The sequence below is a fragment of the Chlorocebus sabaeus genome, chromosome 13, assembly GCF_047675955.1.
Source record: "Chlorocebus sabaeus isolate Y175 chromosome 13, mChlSab1.0.hap1, whole genome shotgun sequence".
NCBI lineage: Eukaryota > Metazoa > Chordata > Mammalia > Primates > Cercopithecidae > Chlorocebus > Chlorocebus sabaeus.
This window is the reverse complement of record NC_132916.1, coordinates 92785166-92804862: the sequence shown is the minus strand read 5'-3', so window position 1 is coordinate 92804862 and position 19697 is coordinate 92785166. Positions and strand designations below refer to the sequence as shown.

General features: G+C 36.4%; 1 protein-coding gene across 2 annotated transcripts in view; it reads right to left on the bottom strand.

Moving 5' to 3' along the window:
- The window catches only part of UBE3D (ubiquitin protein ligase E3D), a 173751-nt gene that overhangs the window by 138279 nt on the left and 15775 nt on the right, over positions 1–19697 (bottom strand). For both annotated transcript variants that reach the window (XM_008006451.3, XM_038002199.2), the window contains 3 exons: positions 14344–14575; positions 7905–7974; positions 988–1057 (listed from right to left, as the gene is read on the bottom strand). In XM_008006451.3, the coding sequence (XP_008004642.1) occupies positions 988–1057; positions 7905–7974; positions 14344–14575 (372 nt within the window). The remainder of the gene's footprint in view (positions 1–987; positions 1058–7904; positions 7975–14343; positions 14576–19697) is intronic.

Genomic DNA, 19697 nt, shown 5'->3' with positions numbered 1-19697 from the left:
TGAGGTACAGAATCCAAGTATTTACATAACGATAAAGTTCAAGGCTATACTCAGATTGCCACAATTTTAGGATATCAACAAATAAACAGGAATAAAGGCATATCATGGTTAACTTGTTTGCAAACTAAAAAGATTCAAAGAAATAAAAACACTAAAGATTTAGGGGCTAAGTACCATGCTTTTAAAACACAGAGGTCATTTGAAACTGACCTATGTTTCAAATTTTAAATAATTCAAATTAAAACCAGAAACTATTCAAAAAACTTATTGGTGACCAGGTGATAAAATTCTAGATATCTGGCACATAGAAATAAGCATAGAAAACTTTCAGAATTAGAAGATTTATAAGAGCACATTTGTCTACAGCACTATATGGATCAAAACATTTTTTTAAATCCTCAAATCTTTTATATGTGTGGTTTGGTTCGACTATCTAAAAGGCTTTCTCTTTCCTTTTCCAAATAAAGAAAGGTATGAATAAAAATGAATTCCCATATCATCAATTGTACTTCCTTTTTCCTAAATTTGGAATTACAAATATATACCATGCAATACTACTTAGCCACAAAACGGAACGAAATAATGGCAATCACAGCATCCTGGACGTAATTGGAGACTATTATTCTAACTGAAATAACTCAGGAATGGAAAACCAAACATCGTATGCTCTCCTTAATAAGTGGGAACTAAGTTATGAGGATGCAAAGGCATAAGAATAATACAATGGACTTTGAGGACTTGGGGAAAAGACGGGGGGAGAGGTAAGAGATAAAAGACTACACACTGAGTACAGTGAACACTGACTGATTGGGTGATGGGTACACCCAAATCTCAGAAATCATCACTATTCATGTAAGTAAACATCATCTGTTCCCAGAAACCTATTAAAATAAAAAATAAATTCAAAACCAAAAAATCAAAAATAAAAAAAAGGTCTGAATAGGGGAAAAAAAGAAATTACAAATAAATGTAATTTGCTATTTGTACCTTGGTATGATGGGGAAACTCCTCTCAGATGACTGAATGATTATCTCTGTCATGTAAAACTTGGTGGTTTCTAGAAACAAAAAAGAAAATTAAGACTCTCCCCAATACACTAATAATTTTATTGTGGGCCTGTTGACTCCAAATTATGATATTTCAAACTAAATATTAAACATACTGGTAACATTAATATTCAGTAAACATTTTCCCAAAACTACTTAGTTTCAGAAGACAAAGCATTGGTCACTACAAGGAGATAGTTCTGAAGCTTCTGTGTCTTTTTAGAAAATAATGCCCAGAGATTCTGCTCACACATATGGAAGATTATAAAAGTTTGTCACATCACAGGCATAGTGCACTGAGATAGAAATTAGTCACTGGGTTTCCTCAATTCTACTGAATAGCTACAAACCTGTAAGTCAATGAAAAAGACTTCTGGTTTGTTTTTGGTTTTGATGTACTATTTTCGCAGATAAAGGCAGCTCTAATGGCTTCCACTTGGCCTTTTCTACCAAAATAGCTTCAATTCACATGTTGGGGAACTAACCAGGGGATTCTGTCAGCTGCTAAGTGTGTTAATTTGAGTTAAGCACTCTGGAATTCGGGAAATAATCACAGGAAGTATTCAGGGATCCACTGGACCCACTGTGAGATGGACCTGAGCTAAAACTCTGTTGATCACCTGACCCCATCCCCTACTCTAACTGGAGGGCCACAGTGATGTCTTGGGTCTTCTAGAATTGGTGTTCATTTAGAACCAGCAGTCCCAAAAGGGGTGATTATTTCCTTTTCCCCAGTGCACATGGGTAACTGTTACCCTGAGAAAGGCCATGGTTCCCTTTGTGGAAGGCTGGGAGAAAGATTAACAGTATAAATTTTAGGTAGCATACTAGGGTTTTTCATTGAGGGCATCTGCCCTTTCTTTCATTCAAGGGTTCCTGGGTCTACAAAGGCTCAAGTGTGAGAATTGAGGGGCCAGGACTCTCTGTTTTTATGATTCAAGCTCAACTTTTATTCACTTGACAGAACTTTCTGCTTATACAAATCAAGTAAGATTTTAGCAGGCTTGCTATCTATTTCACTTCTAGACAACACCATTATCAACTAGCAAACACCATATGACTGAATAACTTAGATTATTCCAATTGTTGCCTTGACTTTCTGTCCATTACGCTAACTATACCCACCTTGCCTTTGATGTTTGAGTGCTCCTATCTGAAAATGGGTTTTTACTCATAGCACCCAAAACACAGATGCAGTGAACCTCACATTAGAATCTACCCAGAATCTCAATGACTCTATTGATGTACAATTCTCACTAAATCTGGTTATCTGATTGCTTACAGAAAAAATTAAATAAATATTTAATAGACATAAATATGAACACAACCATCTTGGAGTTCTTAAAAAAACCTAAGAAAGTTTAATCTCACTAACAATGAAGAAAATATACATCAAAATAACTTTTTTTTTTGCATCAAACAAAATATTTTAAAATGATAAGGTGTAGTGCTGGATACACTTATTCACATAGATGGATATGCTTATTCACACACTGCTGTGAGAATTGAAAATGACAGACTTCTGGAAAGCCACTTGGCAAAGGCCTTAAAATTGTGCATGTAGGGCTGGGTGCCTACATATACAATCACACCTCACGCCTGTAATCCCAGCACTTTGGGAGGCCGAGGCACGCAGATCACCTGGGGTCAGGCGTTTGAGACCAGCCTGGCCAACATGGTGAAACCCTGTCTCTACTAAAAATACAAAAATTAGCTAGGCGCAGTGACTCACGCCCGTAGTCCCAGCTACTTAGGAGGGTGAGGCAGGAGAATTGCTTGAAACCGGGAGGCGGATGTTGCAGTGAGCTGAGATCGAGCCACTGCACTCCAGCCTGGGTGACAGAATGTGACTCCGTCTTAAAAACAAACAAACAAACAAACAAAAAATTGTATATGTATTGTGACACTATAATTAAACATATAAGAATTTATTTCAAAAAAATACTCACTGGTATATGAAAACACTTATCTATAGTGATACTCATAATAATATCAATAGAAAAATACTGAAAACAAGTGTCTAAAAATTGAGGACGGGTTAAACAGATATTCAGGCAACATAATTCCATGCATGTTTCAAATTTTAAATAGGTCAAATTAAAACCAGAAATAATTAAAAATGAGGCTGTCATTAAAAATGGTGCTGTTGGCCAGGTACAGTGGCTCACACTTAATCCCAGCACTTTGGAAGGCCAAGCCAGGAGGATCACTTGAAGCCCAGGAGTTTGAGACCATCCTGGACAACAAAGCAACAACCTGTCTCTACAAAAAAAAATCTTTTAAAAATTAGCCAGGCTGAGTGGCGTGTGCCTGTAGTTCCAGTTACTCGGGAGGCTGAGGCAAGAGGATTGTTTGAGCCCAGAAGTCTGAGGCTTCAGTGAACTACTGCCTTCCAGCCTGAGAGACAGAGTAAGATCCCATCTCCTAAAAAATAAAATAAAATAGTGTTGTCAAACAACTTTTAATAAGACAAAGTTATTTTTTGAAAAAGTGTGTAATTGCTCAATATTACACACAGAAAAGGTCAAAAAAAATAAAATAGTTTCATAGATTAATATGTACAGAGCCATGACAGATTTACCCATTTCTCCCTGAAGATCTGTCAATATTTACTATTTTGAAGTCATGTTGTTACACAAACTAAATCTTTTTAACTTTATGAAATGACTATGTATGTATGTATGTATTTACTTATTTAACACAGGTCTTGCTCTGTTGCCCAACTAGAGTGCAGTGGTGTGATCATAGTTCACCGTAACCTCGAACTCCTGGGCTTCAGTGATCCTTCCGCGTCAGCCTCCTGAGTAGCTAGGACTTCTACAGGCATGCACCACTATGCCCGGTTAATTTTTTGTGGAGACAAGGTTTCACTATGTTGCCTAGGCTGGTCTCAAGGGATCCTCTCATCTCCGCCTCCCAAAGTAGAAGTGACCCTTTTTATCCCGTGTGTTGTTAATCTATAATTTAATTACATTATTTTAATCCCACAAGTATTATTTCTATTGCTTTACAGTTAATATTCATTTAAGCGTTATCTGAATATTCACTATTTTATCAAGTCTTATTCAACTTAATTAGACCTTCTATGTGGGATCATTTTCTTCTACCTGAGTACAGGTAGAATTTCTTTTCATAAGAAACCACTATGGGCCAGGCACGGTGGCTCACGTCTGTAATCCCAGCACTCTGGGAGGCCGAGATGGGCAGATCGCGAGGTCAGGAGTTCAAGACCAGCCTGGCCAACATGGTGAAATCCCATCTCTACTAAAAATACAAAAATTAGCCAGGCGTGGTGGCGCATGTCTGTAATCCCAGTTACTTGGAAGGCTAAGGCAGAAGAATCGCTTGAACCCAGGAGGCAAAGGTTGCAGTGAGTCAAGACCGCGCCACTGCGCTCCAGCCTGGCGATGGAGCGAGACTCTGTCTCAAAAAAAATAAATAAATAAAAATAAAAAATAAAAAATAAACCGTTAGTATTGAATTATCCCAGTTTGTGTTTGTCAGAAAACATATTTATCTTAGCCTTCATTCTTAAAGGAAATTTTCACTTGAGATTAAGTCCTAGGGTCAACAGTTATTTGCACACATTGGCAATATTGTTCTACTGTCTTCAGACTTCCATTACTGCTGTTCCTTTGAAGGAACTCTGTCATTTTTCTTCAGCTGCATTTAAGATTATCCCCACTTTTTATTCTACAGTATTACTTGCATGTGTCTAGGTATGGATTTATTTTTATTTTTCTTGCTAGGGCTTCACCGAATTGTAAATCACTGGGTCCCTTGAATCTATAGATTGCTATTCTTCATCACTTTTGTAAAATTCTCAACAATTATCTCTTCAAATATTGCCCATACTCCTTTCTTTTCCTCCTGGAAGTCTGATTAAACATACAATGGATAGTCGATGTTCTACCTCTCTTACTCTCTCTTGTAAGAGAGAAATTGTAAAAAAAAATTTTGCCTTTTGTCTCTCTGTGCTACCTAACAGGTTTTTCTTGTCTCTCTTTTGTTCGTTAATTCTGTCTTCAAGTTGTACCTAATCTGGTGTTAAACCACTGGCTGAGTTAATATCAATTATAATACTTTTTAAGAAATTTTACTGTGGGTCTTTCCTAAATATACTTACTGTTACAGTTTCCTTTTCCTTTCAGCTACCTTCACACCTTTCATATTGCTAAATATGCTAAGCCTGGTAGTTTTACGGTTTACACATAACTCCAATAAGTAGTCTATTTGATTTAATTCTTGTTGGTGGAAGTCTGGTTTACTTGTGTGCCTATTTATCCTTGGTTGCATGATGCATACTATACCTGAAAAATTATTTGTGAGAATAATATGAGTTTTACAGTGGAGATATTTCCTTACAAAGGTGATTTTGCCAGGCACCTGGCAAATGTCTAGAACAAGGTAAACTAAACCAAGTTCAAGACTTGAAATTCCCTAAAGTCCCAAAGGATGAATCTCTGTCTATAATTCCACAGGGCTGTTCTATTTCCAATTCACCCTCACTGTGAGGGCACACCATTTAGGGTCTCATATTTTTGTGAGGTTCTCCTCTTGAGTAGTCTCTCATTTTTGCCCTTCTCAAAACAAAAGTTCTAATTTTGGAGAATGGGCAAATTGCAAAGAAAATGTGGCTTGAATTTTGTGCTTACCTCTTTTGAGTTTGCTTTTGTGGTAATTTACCCCCATTATTTTCCATTCTCCCTGATTTTTATTCCTTCCTGTAGTTTCCAGTTACCATCTGGTATCTTTCATGTCAGCCTGAAGAACTTCCTTTATCATTTCTTGTACAGCAGGTACACTTTTAATCCATTATTTCCATGAATTTATTTGGAAACATCCTTATTTTGCCTTCATTTTTGAGTGATAGTTATGCTAGATACAGCATTGTTGGTTGTCACATCTTTTTCCCCCCAGCACTCCACATACCTTATTTCAGAGTCTTTTGGTTGTCATTATTTCTATTGGAAGTTCATCTTAATTGTATTATGAAATCTCTTACATATGAGGTTTTTTTTTCTCTTTCTACTTTAAAGATTCTCTCTTCATCTTTCAACAGACTGACGACAACATGCCTGAGTGAAGTGTTTTTGTGTTTATCCTAGTACAGGTTCATTGAAATTCTTAGATCTGAAAGCCAATATTTTTTAAACAGTTTGCCAAGTTTTCAGCCAGTTTTTTCTACAGTTTTTTTTCTGACCCTTTCAATTTATCTTCATCATTTCAGACCCTATTTATACATTTGTTGAAACACCTGATACTGTCCCACAAATTGGAAGTTCTCTTCATTTTGTTTCAGACTTTTTTTTGTCTGGCTAATTTGGATTAATCTATAGTTCAATAATTTTTTTTATCTTTTGTCATCTCAGATTTGTGCTTTAGATCATCTGGTGAATTTTTCTTTATGGTTACAGTACATTTTAATTCTAGAATTACCAATTTATTTTTCTTTCATTTTTTTTCTAATTTATTGAGATCTGTTCAAAGCTTTTCTTAAAAAGTTATTTGCCATATTTATAACAGCTGCTTCCACATGTTTGTCTGCTCAATCGAATATTTGTGTTTACTAAGTACCTGTTTATTAAGTCCTTTTTTTCTTGAGTATGAAACATTCTTTTCAGTTTCTTTGCACACCTAATAATTTTTAGACAGAAGCAGGACATTGTGTGCAATATGTTGTAACAACTGTGGATTTTGTTTTGCTCTTCTGACGATTGTTGGTTATTGGTTGGGATAGCAATCAATTGACTGGCCTGGACTCGAACTGTGAAATGTATCCATTTCTTTGCCTTTGTTGATATACATCTTTTCGTTCCTTAACTGACATTTTAACAGGACTTCAGGGAGAAAATAATTTAAAAATCAATTCACCTTATTTAACCAGAAGGCTTAACATTTTCTAAGGTATTGCTTCAGGAGCTTGCTTTCATTTTCCAAAAATGACATTAAGGATGGTATCATTTACTAACTCATTTTTCCTTTCTGGCTCACCATGAACAAGTAACTATTTATAAGATTTTGATGATTAAACAAACAAGTAAACAAACAAACAAAAAACCATCATCTGCCTTCCCGTAAGTAAAATTGCTTCATGTAAATCACATCTTCTAATTAATTGTATTAAAAGTAATTATTCATCCTCCACAAGCTGACACAGCATGTTGCAGCTCTCTAGACACTGTAAACCATATCTTTAAATTGCAATGCATTTTAATTATCAGGATTTTCAGTATGATATTTTAAAGTAGTATAACAGAAATTACATAAAATATAATCAACGTTACTGGGAAACAAAAAGAATAAGGGACAAAGTACAAAACTCAGAATGTTTTTTCTTCCATTTCAACAGGTCCTCTCCCATCCCCAGCCCCAAAATACAGCCCCAAGCCAGATGGCAGCCAAGAAAAACAACTCCTCCATCTCTGGGCACCAATTCTTCTGACTGAGGAGTTGTGTTAAGAAAAAAGCTCTGTTTTGTGAGTTACCAGGAAGGTTAAAAAAAAAAAAGATGAAAGAAAGAAAGAGAGAAAGAAAGAGAGAAAAGCTCCAATTTTCTTTAAAATAGACCTAAGTACAAACTTTATACTATTGCTTTGTATCTACAAAGAGGCTATGAAACACTGAAAATGACTCAAGTTCTTAATACTTAAAATTCAATACTCTGTACTTATGAAGGGCAAAATATACAAACTTCTTGGTATACTGGATGATATGTTAGTTGGGGTCTATTTTGAAAAGCACCAATTCTACAACATATATTAATCATCTATCTTTCTTATATATTTACTATAAAATATCATTCTGGCTTTTAAACAAGAAGCCAATCATTTTGGCTTCTTGTTATGAAATTCTTACCTGATGACATGGTCTCTCCCAACATTACCTTGCAACGCTTACAAATTACTTTGGTATTTGCCTTTGGTTCCTGTAGAACAGAAAAATGTCATTTAAATGTCATTCAGCTTTTCTTAAAAGGAATATATAATTTTAACACAGTCCCCAGAGTATACATTGAACTTTACATTTTATTCTGCCCTCTACTAAATACTGGGAATACATTTAGCTTGTATGCATAATTCACATGCACAGAGATAATTTTTCAAGTCTTAAGAAACAATAAAGCACAGATTCACTTTTCCAAAACGAGTCACTTCTTGATAATCCAAAAGTTGCCAAATAATTTGAATTAAGTGGTACCTTACATTTCTAAAAAGCACTTCCAAATAGCCTTATAACTTAGAACAGGCAGATGGTGGGCAACAAAGACAGGGTTGATGACTTGCCTCAACTCATGTGAACACAGAAGAATCAGAACTTGAACTCACACTATTTTGATTCCTAGTCCAGTGTAATTTATGGAAAAGTAACCTATAATCCTTAACTACAATAAGTGAAAAGTTAACAATATATATTCTGTTCACATACTTCCATTTTTTCCACTTAGGATCAGCACGGTAACTGGAAAGACAGGTAGTGCTCTGGGACAATTCCTGAAACAATCTTAACCTTCAAAAATCCAAATTCATTATTTGAGACATAGATTAAAATAACTAGCATTTGCCTAATCAATAAACAAAGAATATGCCTTTTCACATCCATAATTATACCTTTGTTAAAACCATACAACATTCCTCTCGTCCAGATATACTGCAACAAGGCAGACGCCATATAAAGTGGGCAGGGAAAAGGAGGTTCTGCAACTCTGAACACACCAGGGTACCTTTCCTGGGAAATCACAGAATAGGTGTAGGCTGAAGTAAAGAAGGGCAGTGACTTCTGTTGTGGGATAATATGTGTATTTAATCTAAGGAAAAAAAAAATCTAATTGATTAATATACATTTGAGTATAAGTATTTTTTCCTTGGCATAAATAATTTCCTAAAAAGTGGCATAAAAAGTACATTTAAACTGAGTTCCATGGACGTGCTGCTAGTAACTGACAGAGTTGATGTTTGAATCTGGGTCTTTCTGATGCTAAGGCTTCTGAACACTATGCTAAGTGTTTTCCAAATTACAGCTCATGTGCCCCATTAGTGGGAACCAATTCATGGAACCAATTCAGTGGATTACTGTGCTTTGGTTTTTTTTGTTTGTTTTATTTTGTTTTGTTTTGAGATGGAGTCTTGCTCCGTTGCCCAGGCTAGAGTGCAGTGGTGTGACCTTGGCTAACTGCAATCTCCGCCTCCTGGGTTCAAGAAATTCTCTGCCTCAGCCTCCCTAGTAGCTGGGATTACAGGCACCTGCCACCATGCCTGGCTAATTTTTGTAGTTTTAGTAGAGATGGTTTTACCATCTTGGCCAGGCTGGTCTTGAACTCCTGAGCTCGTGATCCACCCACCTTGGCCTTCCAAAATGGTGGGATTATAGGTATGAGTCATCGCATCAAACACAGGTCTACTGTGTTTTCAAAAAATGAAATACAATAGAACAGAAAATATGACAGTGCTTCAAACACTGAGTAAGTACTGCTTCAAGAAACTTTTATTTGAGGTGTTTGTGTGTGTGTGTGCATGAGTGTGTGTGTGTGTGTTATCAGATCTTGATGTAAAAAAATACATTCAATGGCTGGGCGCCGTGGCTGACGCCTGTAATCCCAGCACTTTGGGAGGCTAAGGTAGGTAGATCATGAGGTCAGAAGTTTGAGACCAGCCTGACCAACATGGTGAAAACCCCGTCTCTACTAAAAATATAAAAATTAGTTGGGTATGGTGGCACGCACCTGTAATCCCAGCTACTCAGGAGGCTGAGGCAGGAGAATCGCAGGAACCCGGGAGGGGAAGGTTGCAGTGAGCCAAGATTGTGCCACTGCACTCCAGCCTGGGCGACAGAGCAAGACTCTGTCTATACACACACACACACACACACATATATATATACACACACACACACACATATATATATATTCGATTAGAGGTGAAAGTCAAGAGCAACAGCACGATTCATATTGGGGTCTTTCTCTATGGCCTATTCTTTACCCCAGCCTCAAACACATGCAACTAGTAAAAAATCCATAAATGCCCACAGCTCTTCTATTTAGAAACTTTTGAGATGAATCCCTTCCTACACTGAATTAACCTTCAGTAACATAAACACTTATTCCATTTTTCCTGGTCTAGCGGCAGTATTTGGACAGATGCAGCCTTTCTCAAAAGTCTCTGCCGAGGAAACAGAAGCACACATGAACTTCATAAGTCAGTTCAGTCCTGGCTGAAACTTTGATCCAGGCACACTCCCAAAGTGGGCCCCACAGTGTACCATTTCTGGCCATTGCACTGACATCCTTATCAGGCACATCACAAATGGCAGGTCTCTGAGCCTGACGCAGGTGGGAAACTGGATGGGGCCATTCCCACGAGAGGTAAGAGACAGACACAGAAACCTAGGAAGGTGCCAATTTATTCAGGTCCAGGAAGAAGAGAACTCAGAAAGCCAGTCAAGTCTACAAAGGGTGCCATTCTGGCAGTTTAATGCTTTCTTACAGTAAGACATACACCTGTATGGCTCCAAGTTGATATTAAAAATATTTTTTAAAGAGTACTATTTTGTACAAGTTAAATCTGATCATACTCATGAAATGTTACCAAAAACTAAGGGCTTTACTAAAAACTAATATTGGTATTGTAATAGCAAGGCTTGAGAAGAAAGAATTTTTTATTTGAAGCAGAAATTTTTTTTCAAGTGCTCTGATATGTACTTCATTCGTAACTGCTATCACAGAACATCTCACCTTGTCTTTCAATGGGGCAGGAGAAGTGTTTTTTGTTTGCTTGTTTTTAAAATAAGATTCTACCCTTATCAGACATAGGTAATCAGGATTTAAAAATCAGATCAACAACAACCAAATTATCTCAATCACATGTGTGGATCTTGATTCAAACAAACCTATACTAAAAGATATATATATATATATATATATATATATTTTTTTTTTTTTTTTTTGAGACGGAGTCTCTCTCTGCCGCCCAGGCTGGAGTACAGTGGCCGGATCTCAGCTCACTGCAAGCTCCGCCTCCCGAGTTTACGCCATTCTCCTGCCTCAGCCTCCCAAGTAGCTGGGACTACAGGCGCCCGCCACCTTGCCCGGCTAGGTTTTTTTTTTTTTTTTTTTTTTTTTTGTATTTTTAGTAGAGACGGGGTTTCACCGTGTTAGCCAGGATGGTCTCAATCTCCTGACCTCGTGATCCGCCCGTCTCCGCCTCCCAAAGTGCTGGGATTACAGGCTTGAGCCACCGCGCCCGGCCACTAAAAGATACTTTTAAGACAATAGATAAAATCTGTATATGGCCTGTTATTGTATCATTAAGGAATAATTGTTAGTTTTATCAGGTGTGATGACAGTGTGGCTACATTTTTTAAATCCCTAATTTTACACATAGGGATAAAATGACAAGACTGTTTTAAAGCATTTCAGGAAAAAAAAGAGCAGATGAAGCATACTAGTATGATGAATCCATATTGAAATTCACAATACTATTCTTTTTATAATTGTGAATACTTACAGAGTTTGACAACACATTTTTCTAAGAAAACAAAAAAGACCCACTTATGGATTTAACAAAACAAATTACCAAAATCAACTAATTATTACTAAGTACTCCAAGAAAGAAAAAAAGATAAAGATGTTAGTCATCCTTGCTAGCAGTAATATTAATATAATCAAAGATCAATTTTATTTGTTCTTTAAAAAATACAGTGAAGTCTTGAATAATATTTTGAATCTTATAAAAGGAAGAAATGCCATCTTTATCATCCCATTATTATAAGATACAATTTTTTTTTTTTTTTTGAGACGGTGTCTCGCTCTGTCACCAGGCTGGAGTCCAGTGGTGTAATCTTGGCTCACTGCAACCTCTGCCTCTTGGGTTCAAGAGATTCTCCTGCCTCAGCCTCCTAAGTAGCTGGGACTACAGGCCCCCGCCACCATGCCTCGTTAATTTTTTTGTAGTTTAGTAGAGATGGGGTTTTACCATGTTGGCCAGGATGGTCTCGATCTCCTGACCTTGTGATCCACCCGCCTCAGCCTCGCAAAGTGCTGGGATTACAGGCATGAGCTACCATGCCCGGCCCAAGATGTGAAATTTGTATTATGTGGGTGGGCACAAAATAGAACAAGAGAGATGATAAATGAATACATGAATAGGGAAATCTCCAGCAGGTATCTTTTTTTAAAAAAGTAGATACTGCTACAATGACAAAGGCTCAAATAAAGTACTATAAACTCTAAAAAGCTATGGAAGAAAAGAAACAGTGTTGGGCTTCACGTTTGTTTGTGCTGTTTTTAAAAGCAGATCTTTTTAATTAAACATATAACACATAAATTTTGTTTAAAGGGAATCTCTGTTTGTAATGCATTTTTCTTCACCTATCCTTGAAGGAGGTAATAAGGCAAGTTGTGTAATGAAGCAGCCTAACAGTGTGGGAACTCTACAGAGCAAACCTCAAAGACGGACATTGTTGTGGACTAATTAAGTCAATATATCTGAGACAGGGCAGGACTGCTCAGAGAGGTGGATTAGCCTTGTGTCCTCCCTTTTAGTTTCCCTTTGTGTTGTCTCAATTTCTAAGGACCCTTGATATTGTCTCACCAAAAAAATGTTTCCCAAGAGATACCATTAGGATGCTTTGTTACTATGTGGCATTTCAAAACCCTGCTAGATGGCTAGACTGGGTGATAGGAGAAATAGGTTTTCAATAGCACAGAACAGCCTTGTTCCCACAGGAGCCTTGAGAGCACTGTTTACGCAGTCCCTCCAAATTTACGCTTCTATTTTGGTCACAGGCACACTCTTTGGACTGCTACAATATACAATTAAAGAGGGACTTTCATCTAGGCTAACTTGAAGAAAATCTTTTCAACAGCAGCTTGTCATGATAGTACAGAATTTCCCACAGTCTCCTTGATACTAAAACTGTAATGTCTAAAAATACAATGGGTCTTTCTTTAATGGATAAGATAGCTGTTTACTATGAAGAGAAATTCTTGTAAATTGCATCACATAACTGATAAAGATGTAAATGTGAAGAATATATTTCAGCACAGAGTGCTGAGTTTATTTAAAAAGGGAAACATGGCTTCTCTCATTTAATCTTTCTCTACTACTTTTCTGCTCACAACTTCCAAATATTTTTAAAATGTATAGCTTAATCATAAAGACGAAATTTAAAACACATAAAGTATTAGTATATATTTAGATTAAAATACAAATTTAATTAATCATATTAAATATAACATAAATGTATATTAACTTACTATTTACCTTTTAAAATATAAAATGTAAAGTATCACATTTCACCAAAGTGAACCATATTTAGATTAAGGGATTTCTGTTTACAGTGTAAGATGAGGCACTTAAATAATTTTCTTTGACAACAACTTAACGTCCACATTCGACGAATTTCCTTCATCTCCCTCAGAATAGTTCTATAAACTAATTTACAACCTAAGAGCTGCCCATCTACTGCATATCTCCTGCAGTCGCTCAGTTTCAGTTCTTATTACAAAAATTAAATGAGTTCTGAATGAAATTGAAAATACAATGTTTTCGTTCCCACCAATAATCAGATGTTAAAATGCTTCTCTGGCAATGATTTTCTTTACTTTTTAAATAACATCTGTACTGACTGGCCATCAGTGGAATGATTTCTCACAGGGCTAAGCCAATGCCATTGATTTTCTTTTAAAATAAAGTAAAACACGTGTTCTCTGCAGTGAGCGAAAATTGCCTTCTTCCCAAAGTAACCTACGCAGCAAGAACCACCTGACCTCACACTGTCAAGCACCAATTCAGACCCTGCAACACAAGCTTTATCTCCATTTCTGGGCTCCTCCATTCCTCTTTTTACTTGATGACATCTGCATTTATGACTTCAGCAGAAGTCTAGACTGTGGGCAGAAATAGTAAAATACCTCAGCCTAATAGTATAGTCGATATCCTGGAGCAACAGAACACTTTTAACTTAAATCAGACTACTTAGGATAAAATGCACACAAATTATGCAATATTGTCCTAAGAACAAGAAAGCAGGGCATTTTGTTTGTAAAATGGTAGCACTCCCAATTCTATGACTGCAGAGGTCTTCCTCTCCTTATTCTTCCAGGCCCCTGTGGCTGTTTTAGTTTAAAGCCATATGCTCTTCCTGTTTGGATAAAGCAGAGATAGTGATGACAGTTGAAAATAATGAATTTTGGCCTTTACAGCAGTCCACGTAACAAGGCCTTAATTAGGAAAAGATTGAAGAAACCAGTATCTAAGATAACCTCTAAATTAGCATTTAGTTTGAAATGATATTTTACCAATTTACAATGGTTGTCAGAAGAAACACAGCACATCTCCACTGGGGACAGTTCAGGTCTTGGCTGCCACGAACTGGTTCTTAAATTCACCAAGAAGAAAGAGTCTCCAATAAAACAGTCATTCTCTTGCGGATGAAGTGGTTTATTAGCAAAGGGGTCAGGATGACAACACCATTCTCCAACTAGAGCTTCCCAGTTCTCACTCGGCAGTGGGAGCACCCTGAGGAGCTTCCTAGTGGAAAGAGGAAAAATCATTTTTAACAGAACAAAATGGAACTAACATTCTCTTAATTAAATGAGCATAAAAGACGAAAGAAACTCATTAACCACAAGGCTTGCAATGCTAATTTTTCCTCAATTATAAAAGTAATATATACTCACTATAACTAATTTTGAAAATGCAAGGAGGTATAAACAAGGAAAAATCATCCTTTTATCTCACTACCCAGAGATAAGTAACTAAACATGACAGTGTATTTCTTTGCCATCCGTTCAAAAGATGTATCTGTACATATCACAAAGTTTGAGAATGGTGAATAAACACACTATATCTTGCTTTTGTTGTTTTATTTAGATGAATCCTAATTAGTCCACAATATTCTTTTCCATAATCAAAACTTTTGAGATCATTCCCTCAACCGTTAGATATTTAGATTTTGAGTTTTTCATTATCAATAACTCTGTGATGAATGTTCCTGTTGGAATATTTATGAACATATCTATTTTCCTTGGAAAGAATCTTATATAAGTGTGAGATGATAAGCACAAATTGTATGCATATTTTAAAACCCAACACCTATTTGGTGAATTTCTTTCCAGAAAGGCTGTGCCAATCTATAATTCTTCCACTCACCCTTTTCATAAATGAATACTATCATTTTTTCATTTCTGCATTAGTAATAGGTGAAAGTATTTTCAATGCTGCTTTAATTGGCAACTCTTAAATTACTGGTGAGATTCATCTAGTTTTTCCACTTACAGACCACTGTGTTTCTTCTGTGAATTGTGATTAGTGACTATTTTCCAGGGTCCGTATTACTATGTTCTTATTAATTTGTAAAAATGTGTTATATATTAAGATTATTAGCCTTATGTTTATTAACCTGTTACAAATTTTTTTGGTGTTACTGCCTTTTATTTTGGTTTACATGTCTTAACTGTCAAATCACCTAACAACTTTCTTCTATAATTTCTATTACCATATTTTAATAAACTTTTCATTTTGGAATAATTTCAGATTTACAGAAAACTTACAAAGGTAATATATTAGTTCCCATATACACTTCACCCAGCTGGCCTTAAAGTTACTATTTTATGATACCATGGTAGATTTGTCAAAACTACACACTTTGAATTTCACCTGTTTTTCCACTAATATCCTTTTTTTCTGTTCCAAGATCTAATTCATGATAATACTTTGCATTTAGTCATCATGTCTCCCTAGTCTCGTCTGGTCTGTAACAGTTTCTCTATATTTCCTTATTTTTCAGAAACTTGAGATTTTTGAAAAGATCAGGTATTTTACAGAATATTCTTCAATCTGAGTTTGTCTAATATCGTCGCAAGATTAGGCTGGTGGTATGGATTTGGGGAAAGAATTTCACAGAAGTGAAACGTACCCTTCTCATCACATCATATCAGAGAGTATATCACATCAACACAACTTAGTGATGCTAATCTTGATAACCTGGTTAAGGTGATATCTGCTAAGTTCCTCCTCCTAACAAAACACAAACACTAGTAAATTAACGTACATTCAGATGTTATAAGTTAAAAATATTTAAGATGTGAATGCTACTTTTTTTTTTAAACAATTCCCCCTATTTTCCTTTGATTTCCCCAATCAACTGAGTCACATAAAAGGGCAATTACAATTCAGAAGAGGGTACACAATCTATAACTGCAGAGGACAAAGCTAGAAACAAGAAAGGCTGATTTTAGTTTAACATAAGGAAGAACTTTTCCTTTGAAATTAGTATACACTGCACCACTGGTATCACCAAGGTGCTGAGCCTGTTAAGCATACTGAGAAGTGATTCTTTCAACATACACTTCCTATAAGTCTACCATGAATAAGGCATTCTACTGGCACAAAATATGAACACACACAGTCATCTCTCTTAAGGTACTCATGTTCTAGTAAGAAATATGGACCTATAAACAAATAACAAAAGCACATGTTATAAATGCTCGTAACAGAGTAATGGTTCTAAACCCTTGCAGTGGGTGGGGGAGTGTGTGGCGCCAGGGGGAGCAGTACAGATCCCTTTGAATATTTAAGAAAAGTGTTAGCCTCTTTCCTCAAACATACATTTCTACAAGCACACAAAATCTGCATATTAATTTAGGGGATTCATGGATCCCCAAGACCAATCTATGAATTCAGGGCAATATATATAAAGCACTATGGGAATAGACTATACATAGACTTCAGAGAAGAGGTAATATCTGAGCTGGCCTTTGAAGGATAAATAGTAGTTCTCCAGGCAATGAAAGGAATTAAGGGCATCATGGAAGAAACAATATGAAGGTAGATGCCATATATATTTACTTTGCCACTGTATTTCTGCTGTCTTACATTGCTTCTAACATATAGCATGAGCTCTTAAATATTTGTTGAAGAAATTAACTAGTGTATTTTGATAACTAAAATGTGTGAAGCATTTCACACTGGTTGTATCTGTTGCACACTGGAATTCAGGGGTTAACAAACCTTTTCCCTTGCTGCTTGAGAATCTGACCTTTGGTTTAGCCACCTAGCTCTGTTACCCTGGAAACCAGGTAAGATCTTAGGCATCGACTATATTGCTAGGCAACACTGCTTACGGTAAAAATGATCCTTGGTTGGTAAACTGCATCTGAACCAGGAAGAAATATGAATGAGCTGTAAATGTCTGATAGGATACTTTGGCCTTCCCTGAATGCAGTCTCTTCTTGGGAACCCTACAAACTATATCAAGAATTGTTACAAGAAATACCAGCTGCTTAAGGCAGAAGGCCTTCTTCTGAGCCAGGGCAGCTCCCGTTCCTCCCTGATGTGGAGCTTATGCTTTGTACCTGGAACTATGCTGTGTTGGGAGACGACAGTCCCCAGAAAGGTATGTGAGCTGTCACTTGTGCAAACATACGCGCCCCTGCTGAGAGGAATTCTTGATGCTGCCCTGCTGGCAAGCTGGCAAAGAATGTGGACTGTGGTAGCCTTGTGAGTCCACATGTTTAGGTAAATTAAGAAGACCTTGGTGGGCACTAAACACACCTTATTTCATTTAATGCTCGCAACAACTTTGTGAGACAAGAAATATCATTTTCCTATACAGAGGAGGAAAGTGAGGCTCAGAAATGTTAAGTAATCTGCATAAGTTCACAGAATCAGAGGTGACCAGTAATGGCAGGTTCTTAGTTCAGGTCTTCCTGCCTCCAAAACCAAACTTTTTCCCTAGAATATATTCCCTGCCCTGGCAATGCAGAACAGCCATAGAGGAGACTTGGGCAGGTAGGATGGTGGCAAACTGTGTGGGGTGTTCTAGGCCACGCTAAGGGGTAGGGACTTGGTACCTCAGGTGCGTAGGAAGCATTATAGAATTTTAAGCGGAATAACAGGTCAGATTTGAATTTTACCAAGAAGAAGCAGAAGAAGAAAAGGCAAATAAATTGCCTGTTTAGAGTGGGAGGGAGTTAGGCCTAAATAGGCTCCTGGACTTTCTCCATCATTAAGATCTTTTGTCTCCTGACATATTGCATGTAGTGCCAATAAACAAACCCTCAATACAGTGCAAGAGACAACAATGGCAAAATCGCCTACATGATCAGGGAAATAAAATTGCCCCAAGATTTACAGAGATCTGGGAGACAACTCACATTAACACAAAATATGATATTTTAAACTTAATGTGACTACATTATCATGTGAATAAAAGCTATAATATATCCTATAACCATCTACATAAGACACCAGAGGCAAGAAAGTGCCTAATCTGTAAGTCATTGCAAAGATAAAAGAGTTTTTAAAGCAGAAAAATTTTTTCTGACGTTTTGAAGAAAACATAAAACATTTCAGAACAAAAGATTTTAATCACTGCTTTACTGAAAGCATATTTATCTAAAACCCTGAAAAATAGACTTTGATATGATCTACTTCCCAAGAGAACTTTCAAAATAAAATAGATACCATCTTTTTCAAAGTTAGTTTTTAGGTAGAATCCTGGTGGAGCTCAAAAAAACAGTGAAATGATTTCCTGAATTTTCTCTCAGCTTAAGATTCTATAATGAACAGCAACACAACTTCACAATAAATTAAAATTTCCTAGTTATTTTTAATGTACCATGAGCGCAGACTTTTAGGAAACTTAAAATATACAAATGATATCAATGTTTAATACTTAAACATATGCACAAGAAGATGTATGCCCCTTAACTTTAATAGAGGTAAAGAAAAATGAAGAATGTGAAAATAAAGAAGCATACATAAGAAAATAAAATTATGCTCCTTAGCTTTAAAATGAACCATTAATCAGTGATAAGATAATAACAATGGTAATAACAGCTTTTACAGATTGGATTATAACCAAGCGGACATCAAGAATATTAATAACATCAACTATCTAAAGCTCAAAATATGTCTGCTGGAATTAGATAAATTCAGGTGACATTCTCCGACTGGCAGGCCACAAATCCTATAAAACTAGCTTAGCACTTTAATACTATTATGTACATAGTATGATTAGAGCCATAAAAGTATAATTTTATTCCAAAAGTTTGTACAGTGTTACCAATAGTGCAGTTGGTGACTGTACTTTTTTAACCTCTTTGTAGAAATGTGACTATATTCTTGGGAGTAGTTATTTTCAGGTTACAATTGTAGCTGATCTGCCAAGTGGCTCAATCAAGTGGTTGGATATCCTGACATCTCATGTTTCCAAAGATCCCATCTTGCTGGTTTCCCTCCAGGGTGTCAATGCCCTCATGAGATCTAGGCTGACACCTAGCACTACCCTGCCAGTGCAGGGAGAACAGGGCGAAATATCCAGAGACCTCAGGAGAGCCACTCTGTTTCAAATCATCCGAAAATCAAAAGGCTTGAGTTTGAAAGTTTGGCCGACTGATTTCATTCATGTATGAGATGAATTTATTTCTAGAATATATAAATTCCAAACACAAGGACTATTTGGCTGTTTCTTAGACTATTCACAACAAAATAAATTTCATTATTGTTGCTGGATATTAGGGCCCGTTAATCTTAACAAGAGCATAATCAAAAATTACATACATTAACACACATTTTACAGAAAAACTGTTAATCTGGTAAAATGTAAATTGGAGAATTTAATTATAAAGAAATGAGGCATTATTTGGTT